This window comes from Alnus glutinosa, chromosome 1 (assembly GCF_958979055.1).
Source record: "Alnus glutinosa chromosome 1, dhAlnGlut1.1, whole genome shotgun sequence".
Taxonomy (NCBI): Eukaryota; Viridiplantae; Streptophyta; class Magnoliopsida; order Fagales; family Betulaceae; genus Alnus; species Alnus glutinosa.
In genome coordinates, this window is record NC_084886.1 from 35908061 (window position 1) to 35934705 (window position 26645).

At 35.8% G+C, this 26645-nt stretch overlaps 3 protein-coding genes across 5 annotated transcripts in view; 2 read left to right on the plus strand and 1 right to left on the minus strand.

Annotated features, from left to right (window-relative positions):
• Window positions 1-385: 385 nt before the first annotated feature.
• On the plus strand, window positions 386-4677 carry LOC133858817 (uncharacterized). Its single transcript, XM_062294275.1, has 8 exons — window positions 386-491; window positions 605-699; window positions 864-937; window positions 1077-1171; window positions 1912-2020; window positions 3151-3164; window positions 4246-4347; window positions 4448-4677. The coding sequence occupies exons 1-8, from the start codon at window positions 420-422 to the stop codon at window positions 4592-4594; spliced, it is 708 nt and encodes a 235-aa protein (XP_062150259.1). The 5' UTR covers window positions 386-419; the 3' UTR covers window positions 4595-4677.
• Window positions 4678-9464: 4787 nt separating this feature from the next.
• Window positions 9465-10593, plus strand: LOC133858818 (endochitinase EP3-like). Its single transcript, XM_062294276.1, has 2 exons — window positions 9465-9912; window positions 10001-10593. Exons 1-2 carry the CDS (start codon window positions 9513-9515, stop codon window positions 10405-10407), a joined length of 807 nt encoding a protein of 268 aa, XP_062150260.1. The 5' UTR covers window positions 9465-9512; the 3' UTR covers window positions 10408-10593.
• A 1982-nt stretch (window positions 10594-12575) lies between these two features.
• Window positions 12576-26645, minus strand: part of LOC133879507 (uncharacterized) — a 51146-nt gene continuing 37076 nt past the window's right edge. For all 3 annotated transcript variants that reach the window (XM_062318089.1, XM_062318096.1, XM_062318082.1), the window contains 5 exons: window positions 23779-23829; window positions 22689-22747; window positions 18053-18097; window positions 15340-15414; window positions 12576-13011 (listed from right to left, as the gene is read on the minus strand). In XM_062318089.1, the coding sequence (XP_062174073.1) occupies window positions 12889-13011; window positions 15340-15414; window positions 18053-18097; window positions 22689-22747; window positions 23779-23829 (353 nt within the window). In that variant the 3' untranslated portion in view covers window positions 12576-12888. The remainder of the gene's footprint in view (window positions 13012-15339; window positions 15415-18052; window positions 18098-22688; window positions 22748-23778; window positions 23830-26645) is intronic.

The following is a 26645-nucleotide window of genomic DNA, read 5'->3' on the forward strand; positions in this document are numbered from 1 at the left end:
AGGTCAACTTGCTAAATATTTAATAGGAAAATTTTAAAATGTACTTTAAAATTCTTATTACATAATAATATCATAAAATAATATAAATTCAAATCATTTTAATTGTGAAAAGGAAAAAAAATGAATACAAAAAAAAAATTAAAAAAAATCCACTATCCTATAGAATCAAATATAATTTTAACAATTATTTTTAATTTAAATTGTTACGATTTTATCATCTAAATATTTACCACTATGTAATAAAATTTCGACCATTTAGTTTAAAAATAATTATATCATCTGCATCCAAACGGCAATGTAAAGGTTAGTCGTTGTTCCTCTACCACTAAACGGCAAGTCGTTGAGCCGTCGGGACAGAACTTTCAACTTGGATAAGACTGTTTGTGAGAACACGAATCGCGCGCTACGGAAGAAGCAGCATGGGTTCGACCACGACGACGATGATCAGAACCGTTCCTTCAGGATTTCAACAAAATCTTCGAACTTCCAGAGTAAGCAACCAAATCGATTCTTTTCTTTTCCTACAGTTTCTTAGAAACCAAACAGCTCCTTAAGATGTAGTACTGTCTTCGGATAACAAGAAAGCTCTTGCTATTTTCGACAGCAAATTTCCGTAACAAGCTGCCACAGTCGTGTTCTAACATGTCGAAGCTCCACACGCATCGATTTCCTTAATATTCAGCAGCATCTGTGTAGGAGGTAAATCACTTCTTTCTATAAATTACTTTTTGCAGTTATTTTTATGCTTCTATAAAAAACTTTTTTTGCGTGCCAATCTTTTGAGAATCTGGGTTTGATTGTTTTAGATCTCTATAAATTGGAGTTATAGGAGCATTTATGTCAAGTATTTCTGTTGTTTTCAGGCTACTATTTCCTAGTAGTTCCCATAGGAGTGGTCTAACACGTTTGCCCAATCGGATATCTGCATCTAGTTCTGGTGAAGTAAACTTCAAACTGCAATAATCTCTGTTTTTTGTTTTTTCTTTTGTTGGAAATCAATGCAGTTTAATCTCTTTATTCCTACATTTGTTTTTGTTCAGCAATTAATTAAGGAAATTGGCGTTCTGGTGTTGTAGGTTTAGAGGCATCTATTACAGATAAGAAGGGCAATGCAATACCATTGAAAAATGCCAAGATAGTCATCGAGTCTCAAGATGAAAATAAGATACAAGTGAGCCTCCAATAAGTTTGAATCTCCTTTGTGGTGTTGATTTTATAGTTCATCCCCAATAACACATCTTTTGGCTTTGAGTAATGCTACATACACGGAAACTTTTCCTCACCCATTTCCACACTCTTTTAAATGACTTTTAAAATTATTATTGGATTAAAATCTAATAAAAAAATCTCCACACATTCAATGTTAGTTTAAAAGCCACATAAGGGAGCGTAAAAATGGGTATGAAGAAGTGAGAGTATGTGTAGCAATATTCTTTGAGTTTATACGAAGTGATAAGATGTTTCTCTAGACATTAGTGGTAGTTGGGATTATTAGATTAATTTGATGTTTGTTTCCTTTTTCTTTTTCTTTTGTCCTTATCAATTGTTAGACTCACAAAAATATAAAGTACTAATTGTTTCTGAAGGATGAGATCATTCAATAAACTGTTCTTAAGAAAACTAAGTGTTTTGTTCTAGTCACGTACGCTAGAATTTCCCTCTTTATGGTGAAGGTGAATGTATCATTATTGCAAGACTTGAATTGGTTGAGTTTGGCTTTCTTCCAGTAAAAAAATAACTGAGGATTTCTTATGCAAAAATAAATGGCGGAGATTGTAAGATTGGGAGAGAACTCTAGTTATTTTTTCACTGGAGGAAATCTCTGCCATTTATTTAATTTAGCACAAAAAACCCTTCAGTGATTTTTTCACTGGAATTGTAATGTTCTGATCGATAATGTTCAATTGGCAGTTAAGAGTGGAGTTGAGTGGGGATGAGACGCAAAAAGTATTTGATCAAGTTTTAACAAATTTAGCTCGCGAAGCACCGCCAGTTCCAGGATTTCGCCGGCAAAAAGGAGGTATAATTAAGCACATTGATTTGATATACCCCTGCCTCTCTTGTTCAAGTTGTAACCTTGCTTTACGTTTATTCTCGTTATATATATATAGAGATAATATATATGGTTGATTAATGGATGACCTCAAAGGTGCTTATGGGATTGTGATTTCGTAGATAAAAAGTGTAATTTTAAATTAAATCGTAGAAAATAAATTATTTGAAAATTACGTTTTAAAATCAAATCTATTTTTTAAAATCTCAGGTAAGGGAATGTTTTTATGAAAACACAAAATTTTAAAGGCTAAACTGCAATTTTATTTTAGCTTAACTGCAATTTTAAAAATCACATTTTCAAATCGTACATTTTAAAATCCCGTGAACTTTGTAATTTCAGTAAAAACCGATACATAGAGATGTATATGTATGTGTACGTGATACAATTCATATAATGTATATCATTGTTCTGATCCTTCTGGACTATATTTACTTTGTAGTGATAATTTTTTTTTTTTTTTTTTACACAATATAAAAATCTTTTCCCTGCATGCAGATTTATTTCATTTGTTTAGATTTAAGATCAACCAACAAATGATATAGTCAATTTACTTTCTTTAATTATTTTTATACAATATATAATTGAAAACATAAAAGACTTGAAAATAATTGCGTTTATATGTTTAGGGCTTAATTTTAGCTGCATTTTTTTCTGGCTCAACTGGTGGCTGTAGCCTCTTGATTAATTATCTAATATTGAATGGTCAAAAGAACATGCTGAAGGGCTTGAGTATCATAAAATTGACATGTATTCCAGGGTTAACCAATATTTAATTTCTGTACGTGTGACTGGATGGATATGGCAATTTATAAGAGTATGTGGATGCGTTTAGCACTGCGATTTCGTAAACAGAAAATGCAATTTCAAATCAAATCGCAGAAAATAAATCATTTGAGATTGCATTTTTTTTTAAAAAAATAAAAATAAAAAAAATTCTTTCTTCAAATCTTTATTTTTAACTCGCACTTATTGCAAACCGACCCTATCTTTATCATTCTTTTCTATATGAATTTGTATTTTCTGCAGCCTATTAGTTTGTCAGTCCATGAATTCTAACAATATTTCATTTTGCTTGCGCATCGGTGCTACTCAAGGAAAAACATCCCAGGCAAGTGGCTTCTGACCGTAGGCAATTTATCAAAATTCCATTTGATATTGCCTTAATTTTGGTATCTATGCTTAATCTGACGTTTATGCTCAAAAGTTTTAACCTTCCAATACTTTGATTTGGTACTCTTAAAAGTTGATTACTTAGAAAGGGGATCAACATATAAACTTAAACATCCTAAGCTTTACATTTATAGTGTTAAAATGTTAATTAAATAATTAAATTAATCATTTGTTAAGCAGTTGAGACGAGTGATAATTTAACATAAATTAAAAATTCTAGGTGTTTTACCAATTAACTCCAAATGCACTTTTAAGGTGGATTTGTGTTTATCGTGCCCTTTAATGGCCCCCTATTCCCATACCAAAGTCAGGGGTAAGGTTTTATAAGTTCAAAATACTTAGTTTTAGCTAGCTCTGTCACCCTTATACGCTGTGTTTGGTTTGCGAATCTTTTAAGGTGTGTTTGATAACTTTTTTTAGGAAGTGTTTTTCGTGTTTTGTTTAAAAAATATATTTTGACGTGACAGAAATGTGAAAGCTGTTTTGAAGATTTTTGTATTGAAAGTTGTTTGTTAATATTTTGACTTTTTTGGTAGAAAAGAAAAAAAAAAGAAAAGAAAGAGAGAGTGGGTTAACAAGCACACCCGGTATTCACATTTCCAAGAATGTGATGCATAAGAATATGAATTCCTAAGAATGTGTATATACAAGTTTTACAAATGGTCACAATCAAAACCAAAAATTATTATTTTAAAAAAAAAAAAAATTATCACATGGTTAGTCTAACTTTTCTTAAATAACCAAAATAATAATTAAAAAATAAAATAAAATAAAAAAATAAAAAACTTTTGGAAGGCCACTGAAATATGGATTCCCAACTATCTAGAAGGGAAGTATAGATATTCTCCACTTAAGTGCAACCAAACTAGATAATCTTTTAAGATTCTAATAAATCTTAAAAAATTACCCTCACCCAAACACCAACCCCTAGCTAAGGATCCATTTTCTATTGTATTTACATATATATATAGTTTACTGTTGTTTTACAAGATGGAAAATTGATAAATTTGGTCAGTCAGGTCCCAAAGAGCTTCCTCTTACAGATACTTGGTGAGGAGCGTGTCACCAAGTTTGTGATACAAGAAATTGTGAACTCAACCATGGCTGATTATGTAAAGAAGGTAATCTCATCGATCTACACCCACTCGATCATTGCATGCGTGGGCTCGACTGATCATTTTGGTTCTGATCAAACTCAATATATATATATATATATACCAGGAAAATCTGAGTGTTAAGGACCAGAAAATCAACACAATCCAGACAGCTGAAGAACTCAAGTCCTTGTTTATACCTGGAAATAAATTCGGATTTAACGCCACAATCGAACTTGAAAATTCAGAAATTGACAAGACACCAACCGCCTGAATCTCCTAAATGTGAAGTGATGATATATTTTCTCCTTTATGAAACATTCAATTCTTTCCATTACACTTTCAAGGTTTTCTGCATCTTCTAATTGTTGTAAATTTGTAATAGGTGAAGAATTGCTTTTCAAATTTACATCCTTTCAGGAAAGAAATTTCCTCCGACCTGAATTAGAGGAATTCCATCTTAGTATCTAATTTAACAACTGGAAGAGGGAAGGATATTTCAGATTTAATCATATCACATTATATATATTGGCAATTTCAAAAAATTCTTCATACAATGAGCATAGTATGATGGCAGTCTGAACGAACTGAGGTCGACGTGGGAATGGGGATTTAGTACCATTCACAAGAGATAAATTACGATATCAAGAACCTGGAAAGACTCTGCTCATTCAGAAACAATTCATCAGTCGAATAAGCGGGTTTCCAAAGAGCGGAGCGGACAAGGGCCAAAAGAATTCCAGTTTCCCAATAAAATATTAATAATTTATAAATAGTCTAAATTTAAAAAAAAAAATTATTAACTGAAAATAAAATGATTTGGAATTATTCAGTCCTCAAAAAAGAGGATTTGATTGAGAACCGAGGAGTCAAAGAATTTAAGCCAAAATACCAAATGAAAATAGATTATGTCTAAATCGATCTTATTCTTTATTTAATAAAATAAATAAATGATTTAAATTTTTATTTGTTGAGTAATAACTTTAAGTCTTCAATAAAATACTGCTCGTAAAAATATCAATAACCCGTCTTTTTCAATTATGAAAAAGAATTATACATTCTATTAGTTTAGGTATATTTACTTTGTTGGTTGGGGCATAGGAATTCCTTTCAATCAACAAGGAATGGATTTGGACAATTTGTCCAAATTCAGTATAAGTTTAAGGCACATAAGGGCTCTAACCATATTTTCTCTTTTTCTCATTCTAATAATATTTAAGTGTTGTTTGCCACATGCAGAAATGCTTCCTAGTTAAGTATTAGGGTGCGTTTGGAATTGCGATTTCGTAGACAATAAGTGCGATTTTAAACCAAATAGCAGAACATAAATCGTTTGGGAACGGCGTATTTAAAAATTGCAATTTGAAAACGCAAAAAATCTGCTTTTTCAAATCGCAGATAAGATGATGCTTTTTTGAAAACGCAGAATTTTAAAGATAAATTCGCGATTTTAAAAGTTAAACTACGATTTTGCCAAACGCTTAATTGCGTTTTTAAAAATCATTTTTTTCAAATCGCACATTTTAAAATCGTTATTTTGAATCGCACTTTTTAAAATCGCAAACTCAAACAAACCCTTAGTTTCTTCATTAACGTTGGTAAGTAGTTTCCTAATTAAGCTTATTTTCTTTTCTTGGGCATTTTTTGTAATTTATTGGAGGGAAAGAAAATCACATAAAAGAAACTATATAAATTGTATTTAATAAAGCATAAATCATACATCATACCCATAAATTGTTTTGGTGTTGCAAGCAGTAAGGAATACACTTTGGACCCAAACTCCCACATTGCAAGCCGTAATGAATCCCTCGAGAAGTACTGTTTAACAAATGTTCACCACGTTGCAAGACGCAGTCAAGCGCGCAACATCAAATTCCAAGCCATAAAGAAGTAATTGAAAGTCGATCAAAAATTTTTCAAAAAAAAAATGCACATGTTTGAGTTTCATTATGGTATGCAATATCAGCAAACTATCAGAACCAGCCTGGTGACTCGTCTCGACCACGCGGTTGACCCCGTAGAGTCTTGGCTACCCTCTCCAACCCTCCAAAAGAAGTGTACCACCACACCCATAAACTCCATGAGATCAAATGGAAGTTCTCGCCCGATCAAGATTTTGATTAAGTATCCAAAATCATAAGTCCCATGGAAAGTTACCCAAGTGATCTTGGAATTGCTCAACAGACTAGACTTTACGATTAGCCTAGTAAAGTCTGCAGAATCTACACCCTTTTCTCAATTCTTTTGGAAGTCAATTCCCTAGGGCTCCAGTAACGCAATAAAGTCTAAATTGTAAAAATCGGTCTCCTTATTGAAGTCTTTGAAATTGAATTGTCAGACATAGCAAGAATCCCCATTGGCATTGCAGAGAGCGAGACCCAATTGAATGATATTAGTGGCATCAACATTGCACTTCATGTATAGATAATTCTCAGCGGAGGATAGTTGAGAGTGGTTGCAGTAGATGGTAGGGAAGACATGGCTAGGGAACTCGGTGTCCAAGGCGACGAAACGATGATGGGGGAGAGCTCATGTGATTTCGGAGAATTCCTATTCGAGGTTGTCTTGCCAAACTTCACGTACATTGTTTAATGATATAGATACACTGGTTAGTTTCATGTATGTCTTTATGAGGTCAATTTAAAAGAAAAATTATTCAGATTTTTCGCTGCAATGTTTATTTGAGGTTTTAGAAGTAGTGTTTTGTGGTTAATTAATTTTAATTTCCACTCCGCCGTGTGAATTACAGTAACTGAAGTGGGCTTGTGGCCCCTGACATGGGCCGATCTGGCCAAATTGGGAATGAAGGATAATTTCCCAACATGGTGTTTTTCAGTTGAGTTGTGACAAAGCAAAAATTATATTCGGAACAGGTATATATATATATATATATATATATATATATAGAAAGAAATAAAGAAAAAAAAATTGTAACTATTAAACTACCACTTATCCTAAAAGTTTAAGCTGATAGGAAGATGTAAAATTTTATAACTTAACCAACACTTTAACTTTCATCATAATGTTTGGATTAAAACTATATTTTTAGAGTAATGTTACACATCATCCTCTTGTCCACCTTTTATCCTCCCAAAATTGATGTGGCTCTTAAAATCACCATTGGATCAAAATTCAATAATGATCTATCATAAATTCAATGGTAATTTTAAGAGCCACATCAAATTTGGGAGGACAAAAGGAGGATAAGGGGATAATGTGTAGCATTACTCATATTTTTAATAAGCAGGGTCGTACATGTGAAATATTTAATTGAAATTAGGGTAAATGACAAAGTTAAGGTTCGAACTAAAGACTTTTAGTTCGGATACCATGTTAAATCACTGATTATCCTAAAACGTTAAGCTGATAGAAATAGATAAATTTAATGACTTCATCAATACTTTAACAAAAACAAAGTTTTAAGCTTTTTTAAGAGTAAAAAAGTATTCTTTAAAATTTTTACTTAACAGGCCTATTTTTACTTAAGACTACTTTTTATGTATTAAAAATATATTTTAAGCTCTTAACCTAATTTGTTGTAAGAGCATTCATAATAGTCTCACCAAATTTTACTCACCAAAATAGCTAAAAATTACTTTTCTCTATTCTGGTGAGCCACTTTTTTAAAGTTTCCCCAATAGTCTCACCATTTTAACTATTCACTATCACTATTTCATTAAATAATACTTTTTTTAGATTTCTTTATTCTTTCTGTATTTAATCTTTTTTGAATGTTTATCTTTTCCTAACAGTCATATTTTTGAAAATTTGTCTTATCCTAACGGTCATATTTTTCAAAAAATCTGTCATATGCTTTACACTAAATAAGACAATTTTCTCCACAATTATCATTCACCACAACGACCAATACTCATTTTCCATTCAATTTCTATTTTTACTCTTATAGCTCGTTTTTTCTTTTAGAGTCGCTCTTTTCTTTCTAAAATCCTTCATGATGACTGAAATCAAAAGTGCAAATACAACGACCGAGATCAAAAGTGCACATACTTGGATGGATTTTCATGATAGAATTAGAAACTGATATATTCAGACAAATGGGTATCTCTCTTTCTATTTAAAAAAAAAAAAAAAAAAAAGCCCGGAAGTAACCAACAATGATAAATTCTCCCAAAAAACACAACGACATACCCACAAAGCAACAACATCATTGAGAAGCAATCAAAAGCTCCAACTCTTGACCAAAAGGAAAATAAAAAAAAAATAAATAAATAAATAAATAATAAAAGAATAAGAATCAGAGTAGTTCTTTTTAATTATGGGTGTTTTTCTACGGTGCAGTAAACCATCGTCTTTTAGTGGTTTACCTGAGCAGAAGTTGCGCAAAAGCTGCGTTGATTTCTGCTGTGCGTGGGTGTAGGCTTGCTGGTACTGTGCGCGAGAGTTGGGAGAAAAAAAGGAAAAAAGTGTTGTGATGGTGTGAGAGAAAAAGGAGAAACAAAATTGGTGAGAGAGTTAGTGAGTGAATACTACTCATAAAAAATGGTGAGTATTTTCACTCACCAAAACTTTTTTATGAAAGTAATAAGGCTGCTGAGAGTAGTTTTTTTAGTGTTTTTATCAAATTAACTCACCGAATATTTTAATAAAAAAGTCTAATATTTTTTAAGACTTTTGGAATTTAAGTCGTTGTTGACTTGAGTTTTCAGAGTCATGCCGGTCAAAATACGATGGTCTTGCCGCGCGAGTTACGGGATTGTAATGTGAGATTCGTGGAAGAAAGCAATTTCACATGGCTGCATGTGGTGATCATAACGATGGATATAGAAATAACAATATGCAGCGAAACAAGAGAGGGACCACCGAATTAACTTTGGAAAAATATATGACCAAATGTACAAGAACAGAACATAAAGGCAGTTGGTCCTATATATGAAAACTCAAATCATGTGACCCAATGAACAAGTAACATAATAAAAAGCGAGACCCACCCGGCACCCGTGTTAGATACGGAGTAATGTTAGGAGGAGAATTAGAGTCTCTGTCTTTTCTTTTTCTTTTTGTGTTATTTTAAATGTCATATCATTTTTAAAAGTATCATTGAATATAAGAGGATTATTATTGAATATAACATATAGTCATCTCACCCTATATGTGTTGCGTTATAAGTATGAGACGCATGCTCAACTTTGTTTTTCACCACAGACGCAATCATCTTCTTCATTCATCCCAAGATGGTTTCATGTTGTGTTAAAAAAAATCTTCAAACACTTGCTGTGGTCGTATTAATCTTAGCAGGATATGTGAAGGGTCAAAATTGTGGTTGTGCCACAAACCTATGTTGCAGCCAATACGGCAACTGTGGCGTTTTGGTACAAGTGGTACAAGTGGTACAGTCTAATGCATCCCCTGGTACATGTGGCGTTTCGGTGGCCGATATTGTGACGGAAGATTTCTTTAACGGGATACTTAATCAGGCTGGTGGTGGAGACTGTCCAGGGAAGAGCTTCTTCACCAGGGTCGCGTTTCTGAATGCTCTTAACTCGTATACCCAGTTTGGCACAAATGGTACTGCCGATGATTCTAAGCGTGAGATTGCTGCTTTCTTTGCCCATGTCACGCATGAGACTGGATGTAAGATCTTAATTTGCTCCCTCTCGCTAGCTAATTAACTTATTCAATTCTTTTCACATGATCATCATAACTGTTTGTGTTTGGGCAGCTTTTTGCTACATAGAAGAGATAAACGGTGCTTCCCAGGACTACTGCGACGAGAGTAACACACAGTATCCATGCAACCCAAACAAAAAATACTACGGGCGCGGACCGCTTCAGCTAAGCTGGAATTACAATTACGGAGCAGCCGGAAATAGCATCGGGTTCAACGGATTAAACTCTCCTGAAACGGTGGCCACAGATGCCGTTATTTCCTTTAAGACGGCCTTGTGGTTTTGGACGCTGAATGTTGAGCCGGTTCTAAGCCAAGGGTTCGGGGCAACAATTCGAGCGATTAACGGGGCAGTTGAATGCAATGGTGGAAACTCTGGTGCTGTCCAATCTCGCATCCAGTATTACACTCAATACTGTGACCAATTCGGTGTTTCTACCGGTGATAATCTCAGTTGCTAGGATCTCTTTTCTTGGATATATACTTGCTTGCAATTAATGCATGCATGGACTACAAAGAAATTAAGAATGCAAACTAGTGAATGAGGTGAAAGAGAAGTATCTCTTATTGTATTGCCCACAGTCTACATGGGCATTCGATATATGGCCTCACAAATTAATGAAATAAAGTATTATAATTTGCTTTTATTCAGCTGCGTTTGCTTTTTGTGGTCATCAATTTTGGCTCCCTAAACTCTTTAATTTGCATGTTTTCTTTGTACATCATTTATGAACAACTTTGGTACAAATAGGCTATTTTGTAATTATTGCTGTATTTGAGCCGAGTCGAGTCGAGTATTGAATGTTCAAGCTTAGCTCATTTAATTTTATTTCGAACACGAGTTGAGCTCGAACTTATCACCGAGCTAAATATTATGTTCAAGCTTGGCTCGTTTAATTTTATTTCGAACACGAGTTCGAGTTCGATTTTATCACAAGTTGCTCAATTAACTTATTCATTTCTTATATAAAGTAAATATCATAATTGTTTACCTTTATGTAACTCCATACTAATTATTAATTAATTAAGTATTGTTAAAATTTTATCATTTTGAGTTAATTAAATAAATAAACTTGCATTTTAAATAATATAATCTCAAATATATATATATATATATATATATATATATATATATACATATATATTCATTATGCACATACTCACAAAGAAGATTATGAATGATTTGGGTATTACTATTCCCCTGGTTTTTATAACCATCTCATCCCACCGCCTATCGGATTTCTAAGGTAGGAATTTAAGTTAAATTTTTTTTTTGTTTTTGGACAACGTTTACCCACTGCCTAAAGAAATGACCTGGCCCAGGCCTAAAAAGATGGGGTTTTCGAATTTCCCCGTAATAGCTTAGTTTGGCTCATGCCCAACCCTATCATGGGTTGTCCTCCCCAAATATCCAGCACTTTCTCTCTCTTGCGGATTTTTTATTTTTTATTTATAGAAAAATGGATCATTAATTAAACAAAAATCTCGTGCTTTATTTTGTAACCCCTACTTTTCTTACTTAAAAATCAGAATGTAATTTTACTATGTTAGACACGTTATTCACTCCAAAGGATTAATTGCTTCTAGCTCATAGCCTCGTATGGGTTTGAACTTTAGTTTTATATGATGATACCCTTACATTTTAATGTACCAATTGTGTGTATATATACATTGCTCTGTATGTATTAAACATACATTAAGCCTAACAGGTGAACGCCACCGACAACATGTTTATTATGGGCCCGTATGTGTAAAAACATATCCCTATTACCTACAAACATATAAATGCTCTTTAACGGTGCTTTTTCCGCTTTAGTTATTTTTTGGTGGTTGTTGCTGTTTTCAAGTGAGAGCACAGATAATATTTGCCTTAATCTGTTTTCCTTTAACTTTTATAATAACCTTATACTGCCCCTTGAAATGATCAAATCACTTGTTTGACCCATTTTTTACCCTTTATACTTATTTCAACATTGTTTTAGTTTGCTTTGAATCTATTTTTAGAGTGTCCACCCCTTTTTCTTTTATAGGATCGTCAACTTCTTTCTTTTGAATCAAAAGTGAGAAAGATCCTCTCATGTAACCCTTTTCTTATTCAATTTTTTTTTTTTAAAAAAAAAAAATCTAATTTTTATTCGTCTCTTCTTTTATAACCATACAGTAGGAGAAAAGAACTCGAAATCAAACTTTTTCTTCTTTTTTTTTTGTCCTTTTCTTATCAATTAAGAGGGCAAAATGGGCAATTAGTCGGAATTTTCTACCTTATACTAACTTCCGACCCGACTTTCATCAACCCGCCATCATCGGAAGCTGACCCGATCAGGTTACAAATGGTTCAGTTACGTACGAGTATACGAACAGGCCTACCCCATCCTATCAACAACCAAACCAATCAACTAGCAATACAAGTAAAGAGCACAAAATGCCTTGCTGAAAGCATCAAATCTACGAAGCATAGGGAACACAAGCCACGTCCTACAAAGTTACAAAAGAATGAGAAGATAAAAATCATTTTCCATCGCATCTTTCACCTATCTCCGTACAATTGATGGTTAATCAACCATTAAACTTGTAGGACTTATATGTGAATCTCACAAATTCAATGGTGAATCTGTAAAAGAGATGGCCGGGAGATGAATCTCGTATGTATTGCTTTGATGTTCCTTCTAGGAATCGGGAACCCCAAAGAAAGAAACACAAAAAGCAAAAGGAAAAGAAGTAATTAAGAACCCAAAAAATTTTGAACCATGTGTGGAAACCCTAATAGGTACAAAAATTAGAGATTAAAGCAAAAGAATCGTCACTACTCTGCTTATATACTCAGTTTTAAGATGAGCCAATTTTGCGGAGTTTACTGTACAAAGAGAAGCTTGTCATACATCTTTTGCTGGCAAATCTATTGCAAACAGGCTGTGCCCGCCAAGCCCAATTGCACAACCAACTTAACATTGTGTGTCAAGCTTCTTCCACAAGCGAAGTGCTCTACTGATGATTGGATTGGCAGAAAATCCTTCAGCATAAGCACTGATGGCATTTAAGAGGCTGATAAATTTCTCCCCATTATCCTGTGCCAATTTAGAATTAGCTAATGAAACTCAGCAATCTACATAGATGCATATAAAGTACATCCATGAACGGTTTCATCAACGTGAAAAAGAATCCATGTCTAAAGTAGAGAGAAGCTAACATGTATTCTAATGGGTAAGATGCAATTACAGGTATAATTCATACATCTCTAATTGCAATTTTAGGGAACAATTTTCACCATAAATGCTTTCTTTTAAAAAAATAAAAAATAAAAATAAAACAACAACAATGACGACAATAATAATAAAAAAGAACAAAAAAGCAGCAATAAGCCCACTGGTATAACAAATACGTTTGTCCTCCATCTCCAAACATTCAACAGAAACAATTGCATATATTAAAACAAAGAATTTATCACATTTTATTAGGACACATTGGCGCAAGGTGGAAAAAGAAACATCTAATTTCCAGTTAAGTAGAAACAATCAAACTATGATGTGCCTCAAGATCACAAACTCACAAAAGAAGCAGCTCTAAAGGAAGTAAATTGAAAGAACAGTAATGGCAGCGGCTGATTCAAAATGGATAATATATGGCTTCAACAATGGCATTGATGACAATGATCAGAAATTATCTTGAAAATAGAGTGCAGGTATATGAGCACTAACACTGCCTAAATTTTTACTCAGTTGCACTAACATCCCCTAAACTAATTTTTTCGTCAACTTAGAACTGAAACTATCATTAAGTAGCAAACAACTCCTTCTACAAGCCTTCTGTCTAGATTGATAATTGGAGTTGACCATATGCTGGTCACATGGCCACTAAAAGGCAATAATAAACCTTATTATTTGTCCCAATTTTTTAAAAAATAAAAATTGAGCTTCAGTTTCTTCCTCTCTAATTTTTTGACGTAATTTAATAGTTTAAAGCAAAGAAACAGTGACAGATACCAGAGAGCACACTTGAGCTCAAGACCCATTTTCTGGAAATGGAGAACCCACGGGTTCAGAAATCTACTACTCCTAATAGAATCACCCATTACCAAGAAATCTCATTTAGATTTTGTTTCGAAGTCAAGAAAGTCACATTTTCTAGCAACAAAGTGGAAGAATTCAAAGGAGATGAAATTGACCCATGTTTTGAATTCCGCCTCCCCCCACTCTGTTCATTGTATCAGAGGAATCAAGAGGTGACAAGGCATAGGCAGGTCATGATTTTGATAGAAACTCATTTCTCATCTCCGTTCTCTTTGGAATGTGAGAATATACCACCATCCTCATCAGTACCAGATTTTTGTCACACTTGTGTTATTCAAGTTGGCCTGTGTACGGAGGGGGTGAGAGTCTGGGCTTGGGCTTAGTGAGCAGGAAGGATTTGACTTTGCAGAAACGGGACACGAGTTCAGTAGGCAAGAACTGAATCAGTGAAATAAGAGCAGTTGATGGCGGAGGACCTGCTCCAGAACGCAGAGGTCTTATGTTTGGGAGATGAGCTCTTCCAATGCTGAGTCACCTGTGTCAGATAGGTACTAGAGAAATTGGCCATTCTATGGGAGAACTTAGAGTGCTCTATGGAGAATGCAGATCAATGTTCTCTTTTATTTTATTTTGGAGAACAACCAACCCAAAGGCACGTGCTCAATTTAGGGAACAAAATAAGGCAGTTTATTACCTTTGGCCACAAGACCAGCACGTGGTCACCTCCCGTTATTAATTTGGACTGAAGGCTAATAAAAGGGGGTAATTGCTACTTCTTGACAGTTTTAGTACTAACTTGTCTAAAAATTAAGTTCAAAAGGTGTCAGTGCAACTGAGTGAAAGTTCAGGGGGTATAAGTGCATCTTAGTCTCAATGAAACCAACTGAAATACATTGTCACAAAAAACCACACTTGTGATAGATTGGGAAACTGCCAAACGAAAGGAAATAAACACAGGATACAAAGTAGGTACTGCAATTGGAGTGAAGATAAAATATTCACAAAGAATATTCAGAGAGATCAAAAAATTCCTCGAAAGGAGCAAAACTGAAAAGGCATCCCATGGGCCATGGCAAGTCTAACTTGAACAAAGATCCCTCAAACCCAAAGCTGCTTTGTTATTTTCTTACGGACTCATTTCAGAACAATCACGCATGAAATTTCAGGAATAAATGGAGACTAGCTTTTACAGTCCAGTGCATTAATGCCACCTGAAGCAAATCTACCAGACTAACACTAATCAAGCCACTTGGACAATACCTTAGGCAGTTAAGCTTACAACCGATTTAAAATAGACAAGTCAAAAGTTAACAGAACTGACAAATAGTCTGGAAATAATAGCTTGAATAAAGAAAGAAAGATTTGTTTAGGGGTAACCGCACGAACCTCTGGTTTGTTAAATGTGAGATCTCTGGTAGCAAATGGTACCATGTAAAATGGAAGATCAGAACGTAGCAGAGCCTGCCATGACATAAAGCTCTCACATATAAAGACATAGTCCACTGACTACATTTTCAAGCACACTATTACTGGTTAATGAAAATGAAGATCATCATTGGCTACTTCCTGTTAGAAAAGTAGGAGCAAATCACTCAAATTATATCTCAAATGTTTGGAGCAAATATTATGCCTGTTTTTATGTCTATATTGGAAACCATATGTCAAGAGGAGTCTCATATTTCACTGCGTGTCAGACTTGATACTGAGTTGTATACTAGTTGGTCTCTCCACCTGATAGTCTAAGCTTCGGACACTCTTAACATGGTATCATAGTCCAGTTTGTTTGTTTCTTCTTTGACATGCCAAGCACATTTGTACATATATTGATTGAAAGCTGTTTTCTTGTATAATCAAAGTTGAAAAAAAAGGCTTTCTCATCTGGGTTTACTTTTCAGTTTAAGCCAACCAATTTCTGGCAACATGGCGGACAACATTTAATCTGTACAACAAAAACATATGGCATGAATTTTGTCTATTTCTCATTTTTAATAAAAAAAAAAAATAATAAAAAATAATGATATACTTTTCTGTAGTATTTTCTAGTTCCAGTTTAACTCTCACTTCTAAAAACTGACACTAAACCTCCCAATGGTATAGACTAAAATTAAGATATAATGGGTGGTTCAATGTTAAGTTTGACTTGATTTTAACAACTTATTGGTGTGGGTCCCTCTTCAAAGGATTGATAAAACAACTTGGTTGCCACGTGTTTATTTAACTTCTTCAAGAAGTAATGCCACTTACTTCCTTGAGAAGAAAGTGACGTGATCAACTTGCTTGTAGGAGAAGTTTTCTTGTCCAAGAAGAAAATGACGCAAGCTTTACTTCTCTGTTAAGTTGTTTTGTTGTTATAAATAGAGAGAGAAGCCAACCAAAGCAAAATGTGAAAATCAAAAGAATCTCAAAGCAAAAAGAAACCGAAGTGAAGCAAAGCAAAAAGAAAGAAGAGTTTTTTCTCTTTTTAATGTGCCGTACAGCAATACACAAAAGGAAGGTTTCTTTGATTTTCTTTTCTAGAGTGAGAGGAAAATCTAGGTGTATTGGGGCTTTGGGCTTTGAGTGATTTTCTCCCTGTAACTATTTTAATAATGAATATTCTCTGCGTCTCCTACAGTGGATGTACCTCAGTTTGAGGGAACCACTTTAATCTTGGTGTCATTTGTGGTTGATTTATTTCTCCTTGTCTTCTTAATTTTTCGTTTCTCATGGGTCTTGGGAAATAGGACTTATTTCCTAACACTCAACGCTTATAAACACTACCACCTGTGGCAGAAACCAAGTAGCCATCCCTGACAGGCTGGCCCATGGAGGATAACTCCCAAATCAAGGACGCTTCGGGCCTCTACAATTTGACAACAATGACCATGCAGAAGCAGCTGTCAATGATGACCACCTTGGCACTTCAATGGGTTAAGTCGTGGAAACATTTTGAAGTATTAACGGCGAGAAAGGCTTAGACTTATTCCTTTTCTTTTTTTTTTATGACGAGGAACCCCTCCAAGGCAGAGTCACTTCGTGTACCCACCCCTGTCAAATAAACCTCGGACCCATGTAAAGCGCCCCCTCCACACAGAAAGGCTAAGACTTATTCTTTCCAATGAGAAAAAAGGAAGAAATATGATTAGCTCCATAGCCCCTAAAGGATGGACCTTCTTTTCTTCTTTTTTCTTTTGCCTAAAGACAAATTAAAAGAAAAAAAAAAAATAGAACAAAAACACTAGTAATTTTCTGTGGTTTTTTCCACTGCCTTATTCTTCTCCCACTTATTTTGGTGACTGTATTGAGAAACTTCAAAGGAACTTCTTGTGGGGCAGAGTTGGTAATGAGTTTAAATTCCATTTAGTCAGTTGGGTAAAAATTTGTACTCTATTATCTTTAGGCGGTTTGGGGATTAGAAACTTGCTTATGTTTAACCGAGCTCTCTTGGAGAAATGGTTATGGTGTTATGCCACAGAGAGTGAGGGTTTGTGGAGATCGGTGGTCGAAGTTAAATATGACAGCTTGTGAGAAGGGTGGTGTTCCAATGCGGTTTTTGGATCCTATGGGGTTGGGGTGCGGAAAACATTAGGAGGTGGGGGGATTTCTCTAGATTCGTGAGATTTGAGGTGGGAGGATGGGTCTAAGATAAATTTTTGGCAAGATGTTTGGTGTAGTGATCAGACCTTGAAGGAATCTTTCCTTGTGTTGTTTAATATGCTTGTTATAAGGAATCCTTGATGGCAGACCATATGTTGTTTTCTAATGACACCGTTCAGTGGAATATCACCTTCATTAGATCAGTGCATGATTGGGAGGTGGAGACAGTTAGTTCATTCTTTAAATCTTTTGTACTCATTCAGGTTGAGTTGAGGTGGTGGGGGTTGAAGCAATTGGTTGAGAAAGTATGGGGAGTGCTAGTGCAATGTTGGGTTCCTAATATTTTCTCCTGATTCATCGTGAAAACTAATTAAGTTGTCATCTTTTCAAATGTGATAATTAAGGTAATAAGTGCCTTATGCACCTAAAATCATTATTTTCACTAAGAACAAACTCCTGTGCAAAATATATATCTGAAGAAAAGTTACAACCACAAACAATAGTGAAGGCTGACAAAATTTACCAAGTTCTTGCTTAAGATAGCCTGCTCAGCATTTGTAATCAAGGCCTACAAGGATAAAGGCGAATTTAGGACTATGAATGCTACTTCACAACATACTGTAAATATGCAAGAATACAATTCGAAAGAAAAAAAAAAATATGAAAAAAGTGTATGCATGAAAAAGAGAATATTTATATAGCCAGAAGATATACTTTGATTATTATCTATGGGCCACATTCAACTAAGAAAGGAAATTGCGGCACATATTCATTAAGAGAACCTTAACTAAAAAGATTATCATCTTCACAAAAAAGACTTACAGGCTTGCTAAAACAGTTATATGTAGTCATTTTTTCTAGACAGAAGAAACTTACCAAACTCTTTGCAGCATTGCTTTTATGCTTGATTGAAAATTTCTATCCACTATTTCTCTTTTCCATTATAAATCACTTACAATCCTAGTCTGGTGAAAGTTAAATGAAAATACTATATAAAATACAGATAATAAATAATTAACGGCAAAATTGTTGAAGGATTAAAGAATTAAAGTTTTTTTTTTTTTTCCTGCAGTTCAGTCTTTTCCTTTTTTTAACAAACTTTTTTTTTTCTTGTGAAGAGAGAAAAAAGCGGGGAGGGTGTTACGATACCAACAACATTGTAGGTTGAAGTTAAAAAAAAAAAAAAATGAACCAATTTTGCAAGCTCTTTGGAGGCGTTTTCTTTGCCACAAATACTTCCAAATATCATGCTACTTTATTATGGGATTCAAACTATTTTGTTTGTCTGTGACACTTCAATAAATAAATCCTACCAAGTGTCTCACTACATCATGTCATCCAATCAAAACATCGTCCATTTAACACCAAAAAACATCCTGGAATTAAGAAAATGGTTTCTCAGAAAAGATAACCCGTTATTGGAAGGTGCTGCACAAGAGGAAGAAAATGCTGAAGTGCATTCTCTTGGCAGTGATAAAATTATGAAGAGAGTAGGATCTAAGTAATACCAACCTTCATGGAATCATGGGCACATATCTTTCTCGATAATAAATGGCCAACCTTTAAGGAAACAGAGTACAATCTACATAATCCCTATTTCATGGCCACATATCTTTCTGGATAAGAAATGGAAAACCTTTGTCTTGTGCACAAACAGGACACTCCCAACACAAGGCATCCCCTCTCCCTGTCATTACCATGCCCAAAAGCCTGTGGCTTAAAACTGGTGGTGAAACCAACATCACCAGGATTAAGACTAACTTCCCTTCCCATTCCCTGCAACTCCCCCCCCACCTTTATGTTTTTCCTGGATGATGATAAGTTCCTACCCTACTCCCCACAAAACCAAAATGAAAAATTAACCAGTTTTGTTTTCTTTTATTATCCTTTTCCTATCATCACCTACCCAATTAGCTATTATTCAAGTAAATTACCTATAACAAAAAAAAAAAAAAAAAATGGGGAAACGACATTTACCCCCCACCACAAAACTCTAACTACCATTATATTTGCAATGTCCACCTAATCTACCATTGGGATTGCAAGGTCCTGTGTACTATGGGTTGCGCCCCTTTTGCGCCTTTTCAATATATTTTACTTATCAAAAAAAAAAAAAATCTACCATTGGGATTGCAAGGTCCCACTTCCGTGCCTGAAATGAAAAAAATAAATAAATAAATCCTAGGATTAAAAACAAAAAAAAAAAAAAATCAATAATTAAAAAAAAAAAAATCATTTTTTTTTCTTAGGGTATTTTTGTCATGTTGGGCATGGATGGAGGACATTGCAACCCCAATGGTAGATTGTAAGAGACATTGCAAAAATTAAAACATTAGGGGAAAACATTGCAAATAGAATGGTCGTTAGAGGGGGTAAATGTAGTTTTCCCTAAAAAATGGAAGAAAAATAAAAGGTTTCCATAACATTGACATGTTATACAGCCATTACATAGTGGCTTAGATTCAAGGCATTAAGTGGCTCCAACTTTTTTTTAATAAGTAAATGCAAATTTTATAAATAACAGCGTAAGGCGCCCCTAGTACACACGAAGTATACGAGAAACGAACACCTCAACACCGACCCACCCCAAACAACATCCCACAAAACAAACCAAACCCCTGAGCCCCTAAAGCTTTCAAACCCCAAGCTTATCCTCCCGAATATGCTCTTCATCAAGGGCAGAGAGGAAAGCCACAGTCTTATCCTCTTGCCCCTTGGACCCGAACCCTACCGTGGAACATAACAGAGACCACTCCAAAGGAGAGAAAGGCTGGACACCGGCCGCAGACAACAACCAATCTTTCCCTGAAACTACCATCCAACACCAAAAGAACATCAAGCAACAAAGTAGAGAAGTGGGACGACTCAGATTCACCGTGATCTGCCAAAAAAGGAGAGGACGAGCTCGACTTGAGAAAGCTCACCTCATCGTGCTCGCCTTGACCCACAACCAGCTTCGGCTTCTCATGTCCATGCATTTGCACTTATACTCAATCAGGGTCTTAGGCACAGAATCTTCCAAGAATAATATTGGAGGAACCATACCATCCGGCAAGCCCACCTCAGGCGAAGATTGAGAAAAAGAAAACCCCGAACCAGCAGAACCCAAAGCAAAACCAGCACCCAGAACCAGCCCTGCTTCCTTCCTCTTCCACCACCCAGCATCAACGTTTTCCAACACCATAGCCTCCTAAGCTGCGGGAGGGGACATACCCTAAAGGCCAAGAGTATCTGACAACCACCTTCAAACCTCTCTTAGACATGGACTTGCGGAAGTAGAAGTTCAGAGGCTTAGACGTTGCCTTTTCCACGCCCCAAATCGACATGATTGTGTACCTGGGGGTTAATCACCTTCTGATTAGCGAGAATATACTTCTGAACAGCCACTGAGGAAGCCACAGAAGTAACCGAAAAAGGAAGAAGAGAATCGGTGACCAAACCCGAGCCCGGGTCCAAAACCACACCTGGACCTGTACCCGAATTCCAAACCGTACCCGGATACGAAATCGCACCCGAACCCAAAATGGACTTCGAATCTACAAAAGTGGGCTCAAACCTTGCAGCTACAAACCCTCTAACCTTTTCAGGATGGGCTTAAACCCAACCCGAGCACTCCTGACACCTAGAGAGAGTTTGGGCTTCAGGCCCAACCTAAAGAACTGGACCACAGTCGCTGATACCTGGTCCAAGTCTGACCTGAGGAGCCCGAGAAGCTTCTTCTAAAGTCTAGGATACTCCAGCTTCATCTTCCAAACCTTGCCACCGCCATGACTCCGAACCTGCTGTTTCTTCTCCATTGTTCCCGGTAACTTCTCCAAGTCAATGCTGTTCCCCGCCACTTTTGTATCCTCTTTGTCACTAAACAACGTCACTGGCAACAGATCCAACTCTCGCATCTCCGCCTTCGGGACCGACATAGCCGAGATTTTAATAGGAGAACCAACCGCCCCACACACCACCTCCGCATAAGACGAAATCACCCCACCCTTCTCTGGGCTAACCCCAAAAGAAGGCCCGCCGGAGGAATTCTACAAATCCTTCCCCTTTGAAGAACCCTCTGCAGCCACCATCAACTAAGACACTGATTCTAGAAATGCCACCATCTTGCAAAGCTCACTCGCAACTCGCCTCCAACCCCACCCTTCTTAGCCCTCAGGGAGCCAAATAACCATTTCCGGCCACCAACTGCAAAAGAGGCCACCTCCAGAAACCTACCAGCCTGATTTTCACCTCTTCAAACAATCAAGACCTTCAAATCCTCCCGAAATGACTTAACAAAGTCTTCAACCCCTGGCGACTTCAATGCCTCCTTTACCGTGGCCACCAACCAAGCGGAACACAATGAGCCCAGAACCACCACCCCTAAGAAATACTTTCTTTTTTCCTCCAAACGAAGCTCTAATATTCCAAACTTCGCCGGGGAACAAAAAAAAAAAAAAAAAAAATCTTTGGCTTCAATGACAAATCTGCGCTCCATGACTGGCCTCAAGTGTCAAGCTCCGAAAAAAATGCATCACAGACGACGAGCCCAGAACATCGCAACCTCAAGCCAGGGGGAAAGAATCAAGCCTAGCTATACGATGAAAGAGAAGAAGAGAGATGATAACAATTTGAGGCTGAAAGCTAGCGGGACACGCCTGTTAAAGCCAACACAAAAACAATAAGCGTGAATCCTATAATCCATCTGGATTAGGGTGCAGATACCTATCTTATGTGTAAATTTTGACCACAAACAAATCAGATCCTACCACTTGCCAAAATGTGCTACAATATTCTTGATCTGGTCCACAGTGCAAAGAAAACTCAAATTGGGTAATTTTGCAACAAAACCGAATATAAAGCTCAGGTTTTGTTATTTTCTCAATAGCTTGCTTATGAGATATCAATCTTTATTGTTGATACAGAAACCGTGAAGATCCCATTTACAGGTAGGATTTATTTGCTCAAATCTTGATCACAGCATCAAGTCATGACTCATGGTGATCCATGATCAAAATCCCATTAGAAGAGCTTAAAATTGGAATCTGTGGACCCAAACTGGATCAAGTTTGTGTGCCCAGATCACTCAGTCTCACCTACCAAAAATACTAGATGACTTGTATATAAATAAATTTATTGAGCATTGGATTCATGTGATCGGTGCAACAGACTAGTACTACCTTTCTGATACGTTCCTGTTCAACTTGATCAACACATTGCAACAAATTTTCTAATGTACCTGCCATTAGAAGCGAGGATATCTTAGTGATCAGAATTAAGAGCGTTCTAGGACCAGAAACAAAAATAATTGAAAAGGGAACAAGTTAGAACATAATGATTCAATTAATGAAAGACCAAACACCTGGGATTATTATGCTCAATGAGCTTGACCATTTGAGTAAATTATACAATTTTAGAAGACTTTTATTTCTGACAGGAGCTTAGTTGACATCAACAGCCAATAATTTAACTTAAAAATTATTCAACATTTAACAAAATGCATGGAAGGGTTGATACCAGTAGTATTTAAATGCTTCACTGGAAGGTAAGAAAAAAGCCTCAAAGATAAGCATACTCCTTTATGCTTGCATAGATTTGTATATTATTTCATCAACATCTGTAGGTAGTGAAAGAGAAACATGTGGGGATTGACACTTTGATGCACCCTTGACGTTCAAGAATCTCATGTAGAAGTGTCTAGACCGGAAAAATCTGCTTTTCCTTGATTTGACTTATAGTAGAGGAAGTATGCTTTTACTTAGGTAGGAACTATACATTGGGTCATTTGGTAACTGCCTGTTACCAGTTGGTCCGCTGAGGCTTTGAAAATAAAAACCACTTAGTTAAAAAAAATAAAAAATTATTTTGCAAACATGTTAGATCTACATCAACTTTTGCAAATGTTACAGCATTACTTCACCTTTTCATCACATAATGATATAATTAATGCATTATAAACTTGGTTTTCACATTTTCAAAACAAACTATTTTTTTTAATAAGTGATCGAAATATCATTAAAAGTGAAAGGCACAACCCGGATGGGTACACAAGAGGTATACAAGAGAGACACCTAACTTGAAGAAGAAAAGAGAACAAGGAAATTATGAAAGCTAAGCACAAAGGGAGCTAAAAACGTAGCTGTCCAAGTATACAAAGTACCAGAGTACTAAAAAATAAGGACATAAGCTCCGCCAACGTCTTCTTGCTATCCTCAAAACATCTATCATTGCAATTATATAAAGAAAATATAAGATGTGATATTAACATACCATATTTAGTGATCAAATGCACTGCATGAACATTTCCAATTCCTTCAACTCCTGTAATTATAATATATTGATGAATCAAGCAGTGAAATTTCACACTCAATTAAATATCAGAAACAAGAAAAGAACGAAAATAATATTTTTAGAAGTTATATTTGCCTTCCAGTCCAAGGATTCTAATAGTTCCTTTCCCTCAGCTCATTCAGTCCAAGTGCCAAATGGAGACTAAATATTTAGCCAGATCATTTATTGAAAATAAAAAAATTGCCATGATATTTCATATTTGAAAGAATTCAACCTTCACAGATATATTTAGTAGTACATCAAATTAAAGTCAGGAAAAAGGAAGCATGAGTGCAAGAGCTCTTTCAGGAGCACCACTTCAAAGGAATGCAAAAGAAAATGGTGTACCACATTTGATTAACCCAGTATCGAAGTTAATACTTTGTTTTATTTCTCCTCTCAATCAAGATGGTGGAGAATTGGGGCCTATTTTGTTCCCATATTTTCCAAGAAATATCTAATGCAATTTCCTTCAGCAAGGGTTTTACACTCCCTAAAGCAAGGGGAAAAAAAAAAGTCCAAAGTATAATCATTATAAAATATGTAATTTTAATCCAATTTTCAAAATGGCCTACTTGATCAAGAAACAAAAAGTATTCAAAATTTCTTTTATATCGTAATAAATGTCACACTATATCATGAGTTAAAGCCCACGGTCATGGGTCTGAGATGAAGATGATTGAAAGAATCTGTGTAATTCTTCAGGAGAGTTATGCGCATGAGATTTCTGTTTTTTTCTAACAAAATTTTCATAAATTATCAAAAAAAGGAAAAAAAAAAAAAAATTAATGGAAGAACCCATGACAGTGACCTCTAACTTAAAAGGACACTCCTCTCTCTCCCCCCCACCCCCACCCCCACCCCCCGCGCGCGCGCGAGCGATAGGACCCTCTAGGTGCAGATTAACTTACCAATCAAAATAATTAAAAGAACTCACCAATTTATCTTCATGTTCTAAACTATATTTATAAGTAATCACATATTCAATAAAAAGCGTAAATGAGCAACCGAAGTACACAAGAAGTATACAAGACAGCCACTTAGCTAGAAGCAGAAAAAGGATCTAAAAAAACATGAAAGCTCGAAATATTAAAATCAAAGGCGGCAACCCAATGGAAAAGAGTCTGAAAGAATAAAGCCTCTAATTCTACCAATGTCCTCTCACGGTCCTCAAAGCTCTGATTGTTTCTTTCCCTCTAAAAACACCACATCCTCAAAGTTCCGATTGTTTCTTTCCCTCTAAGACACCACATAAAGCAGGACGGAATCATCTTCCAAACTGCATCAAGCTAAAATCTACCATCTAGCAATCTCCAGCAAGAAAAGAGATCTACCACCCAACTAGGCATAACCCAAGCCATCCTTACACTGCCAAAGATAGAATTCCAAACAGCACTGGCAATCTGATAATGGAGTAGAAGGTGATCCACTAACTCCCCATTCTTCTTACACATACAGCACCACTCAACCACAATGACATGTCGTTTCCTTAAATTGTCCATGGTGTGGATCTTCCTAATGCGACTGACCAAGCAAAAAATTTCACTCTCAAGGGAACTTTATTTTGCTAAATACATTTTTTTTTTAGTAAGTAATTGCATTTCAATTCAATGAAAGCGCAGAGGGGCGCAACCCTTATACACAGGAAGTATACAAGAGAACCCCTAAATGGGATGAGAAGAGAATAAATTTAAAAATTCTACATAAGTAAAACCATTCAAACAATGATGGAATGCTATCCAAAGATATAACATATTGAACAAACGCTTCCATAGTTCCACCATTGATGTCTCTACATCTTCAAAGAGCCGCACATTCCGCTCCCGCCAAATACACCACAATAAACACAATGGAGCTAACCGTCAAGCTTCTTTAGCACGACCGTATCCAACCGACGCGCCCCAACTAGTCAACAACTCCAACACCGTTTGTGGCATAACCCACTCTATCCCAAATAAGATAAAAATGTAACTCCAAAGATCACAGGCGACTTAGCAGTGAAGCAACAGATGATCAATAAACTCCACATTCTTCTTACACATACAACACTACTCAATCACTACGACATTCATTTTACGCAAGTTATCATGCGTCAAAATTTTACCCAAAGCTGCTGACCAAATAAAGAAAGCTACCCTTATCGAAACCTTAACACGCCAAATACTCTTCCACAGAAATGATGGGCCATTTTTCCTAATAAGCACTTCATAATAGGATCTCACCTAAAATAAACCCCCTTTAGAGGGGTTTCAAACTAACCTGTCTCCCTCTCCATGTCGAACCAAAGTGGAGTAAAGCCGCTCGAAGAAAGAAAGAACCATCTCCATCTCCCAATCCTGAATTTACCTCGTAAAAAGAACATTCAATTGAATAACTCCATTATAAACGACCAAGTTATCCACTAGCATCGCATCTTTGTTCCTCACAATACTAAACAGAACTGAAAAGCACTGCTTCAAAGATCTATCTCCACACCACCAATCATGCCAGAAACTAATATGTGACTCGAAGAAAGAAAGAACCATCTCCATCTCCCAATCCTGAATTTACCTCGTAAAAAGAACATTCAATTGAATAACTCCATTATAAACGACCAAGTTATCCACCAGCATCGCATCTTTGTTCCTCACAATACTAAACAGAACTGAAAAGCACTGCTTCAAAGATCTATCTCCACACCACCAAGCCAGAAACTAATGTGACTCATCCCCCACCTCAAAACGAACAAAATTACAAATCTTCTCCCATCCGCTCCTAATATATTTCCACACGCCCACTCCAAAGGAACTTGACACCTCTTTCGAACA

Coding starts and splice junctions, on each gene's coding strand:
- LOC133858817 (XM_062294275.1), top strand. CDS start 420: ATGGGTTCGACCACGACGACGATGATCAGAACCGTTCCTTCAGGATTT. Junction 492..604: donor AAAATCTTCGAACTTCCAGA/GTAAGCAACCAA, acceptor TATTTTCGACAG/CAAATTTCCGTAACAAGCTG. Junction 938..1,076: donor GATATCTGCATCTAGTTCTG/GTGAAGTAAACT, acceptor CTGGTGTTGTAG/GTTTAGAGGCATCTATTACA.
- LOC133858818 (XM_062294276.1), top strand. CDS start 9,513: ATGGTTTCATGTTGTGTTAAAAAAAATCTTCAAACACTTGCTGTGGTC. Junction 9,913..10,000: donor TGTCACGCATGAGACTGGAT/GTAAGATCTTAA, acceptor GTGTTTGGGCAG/CTTTTTGCTACATAGAAGAG.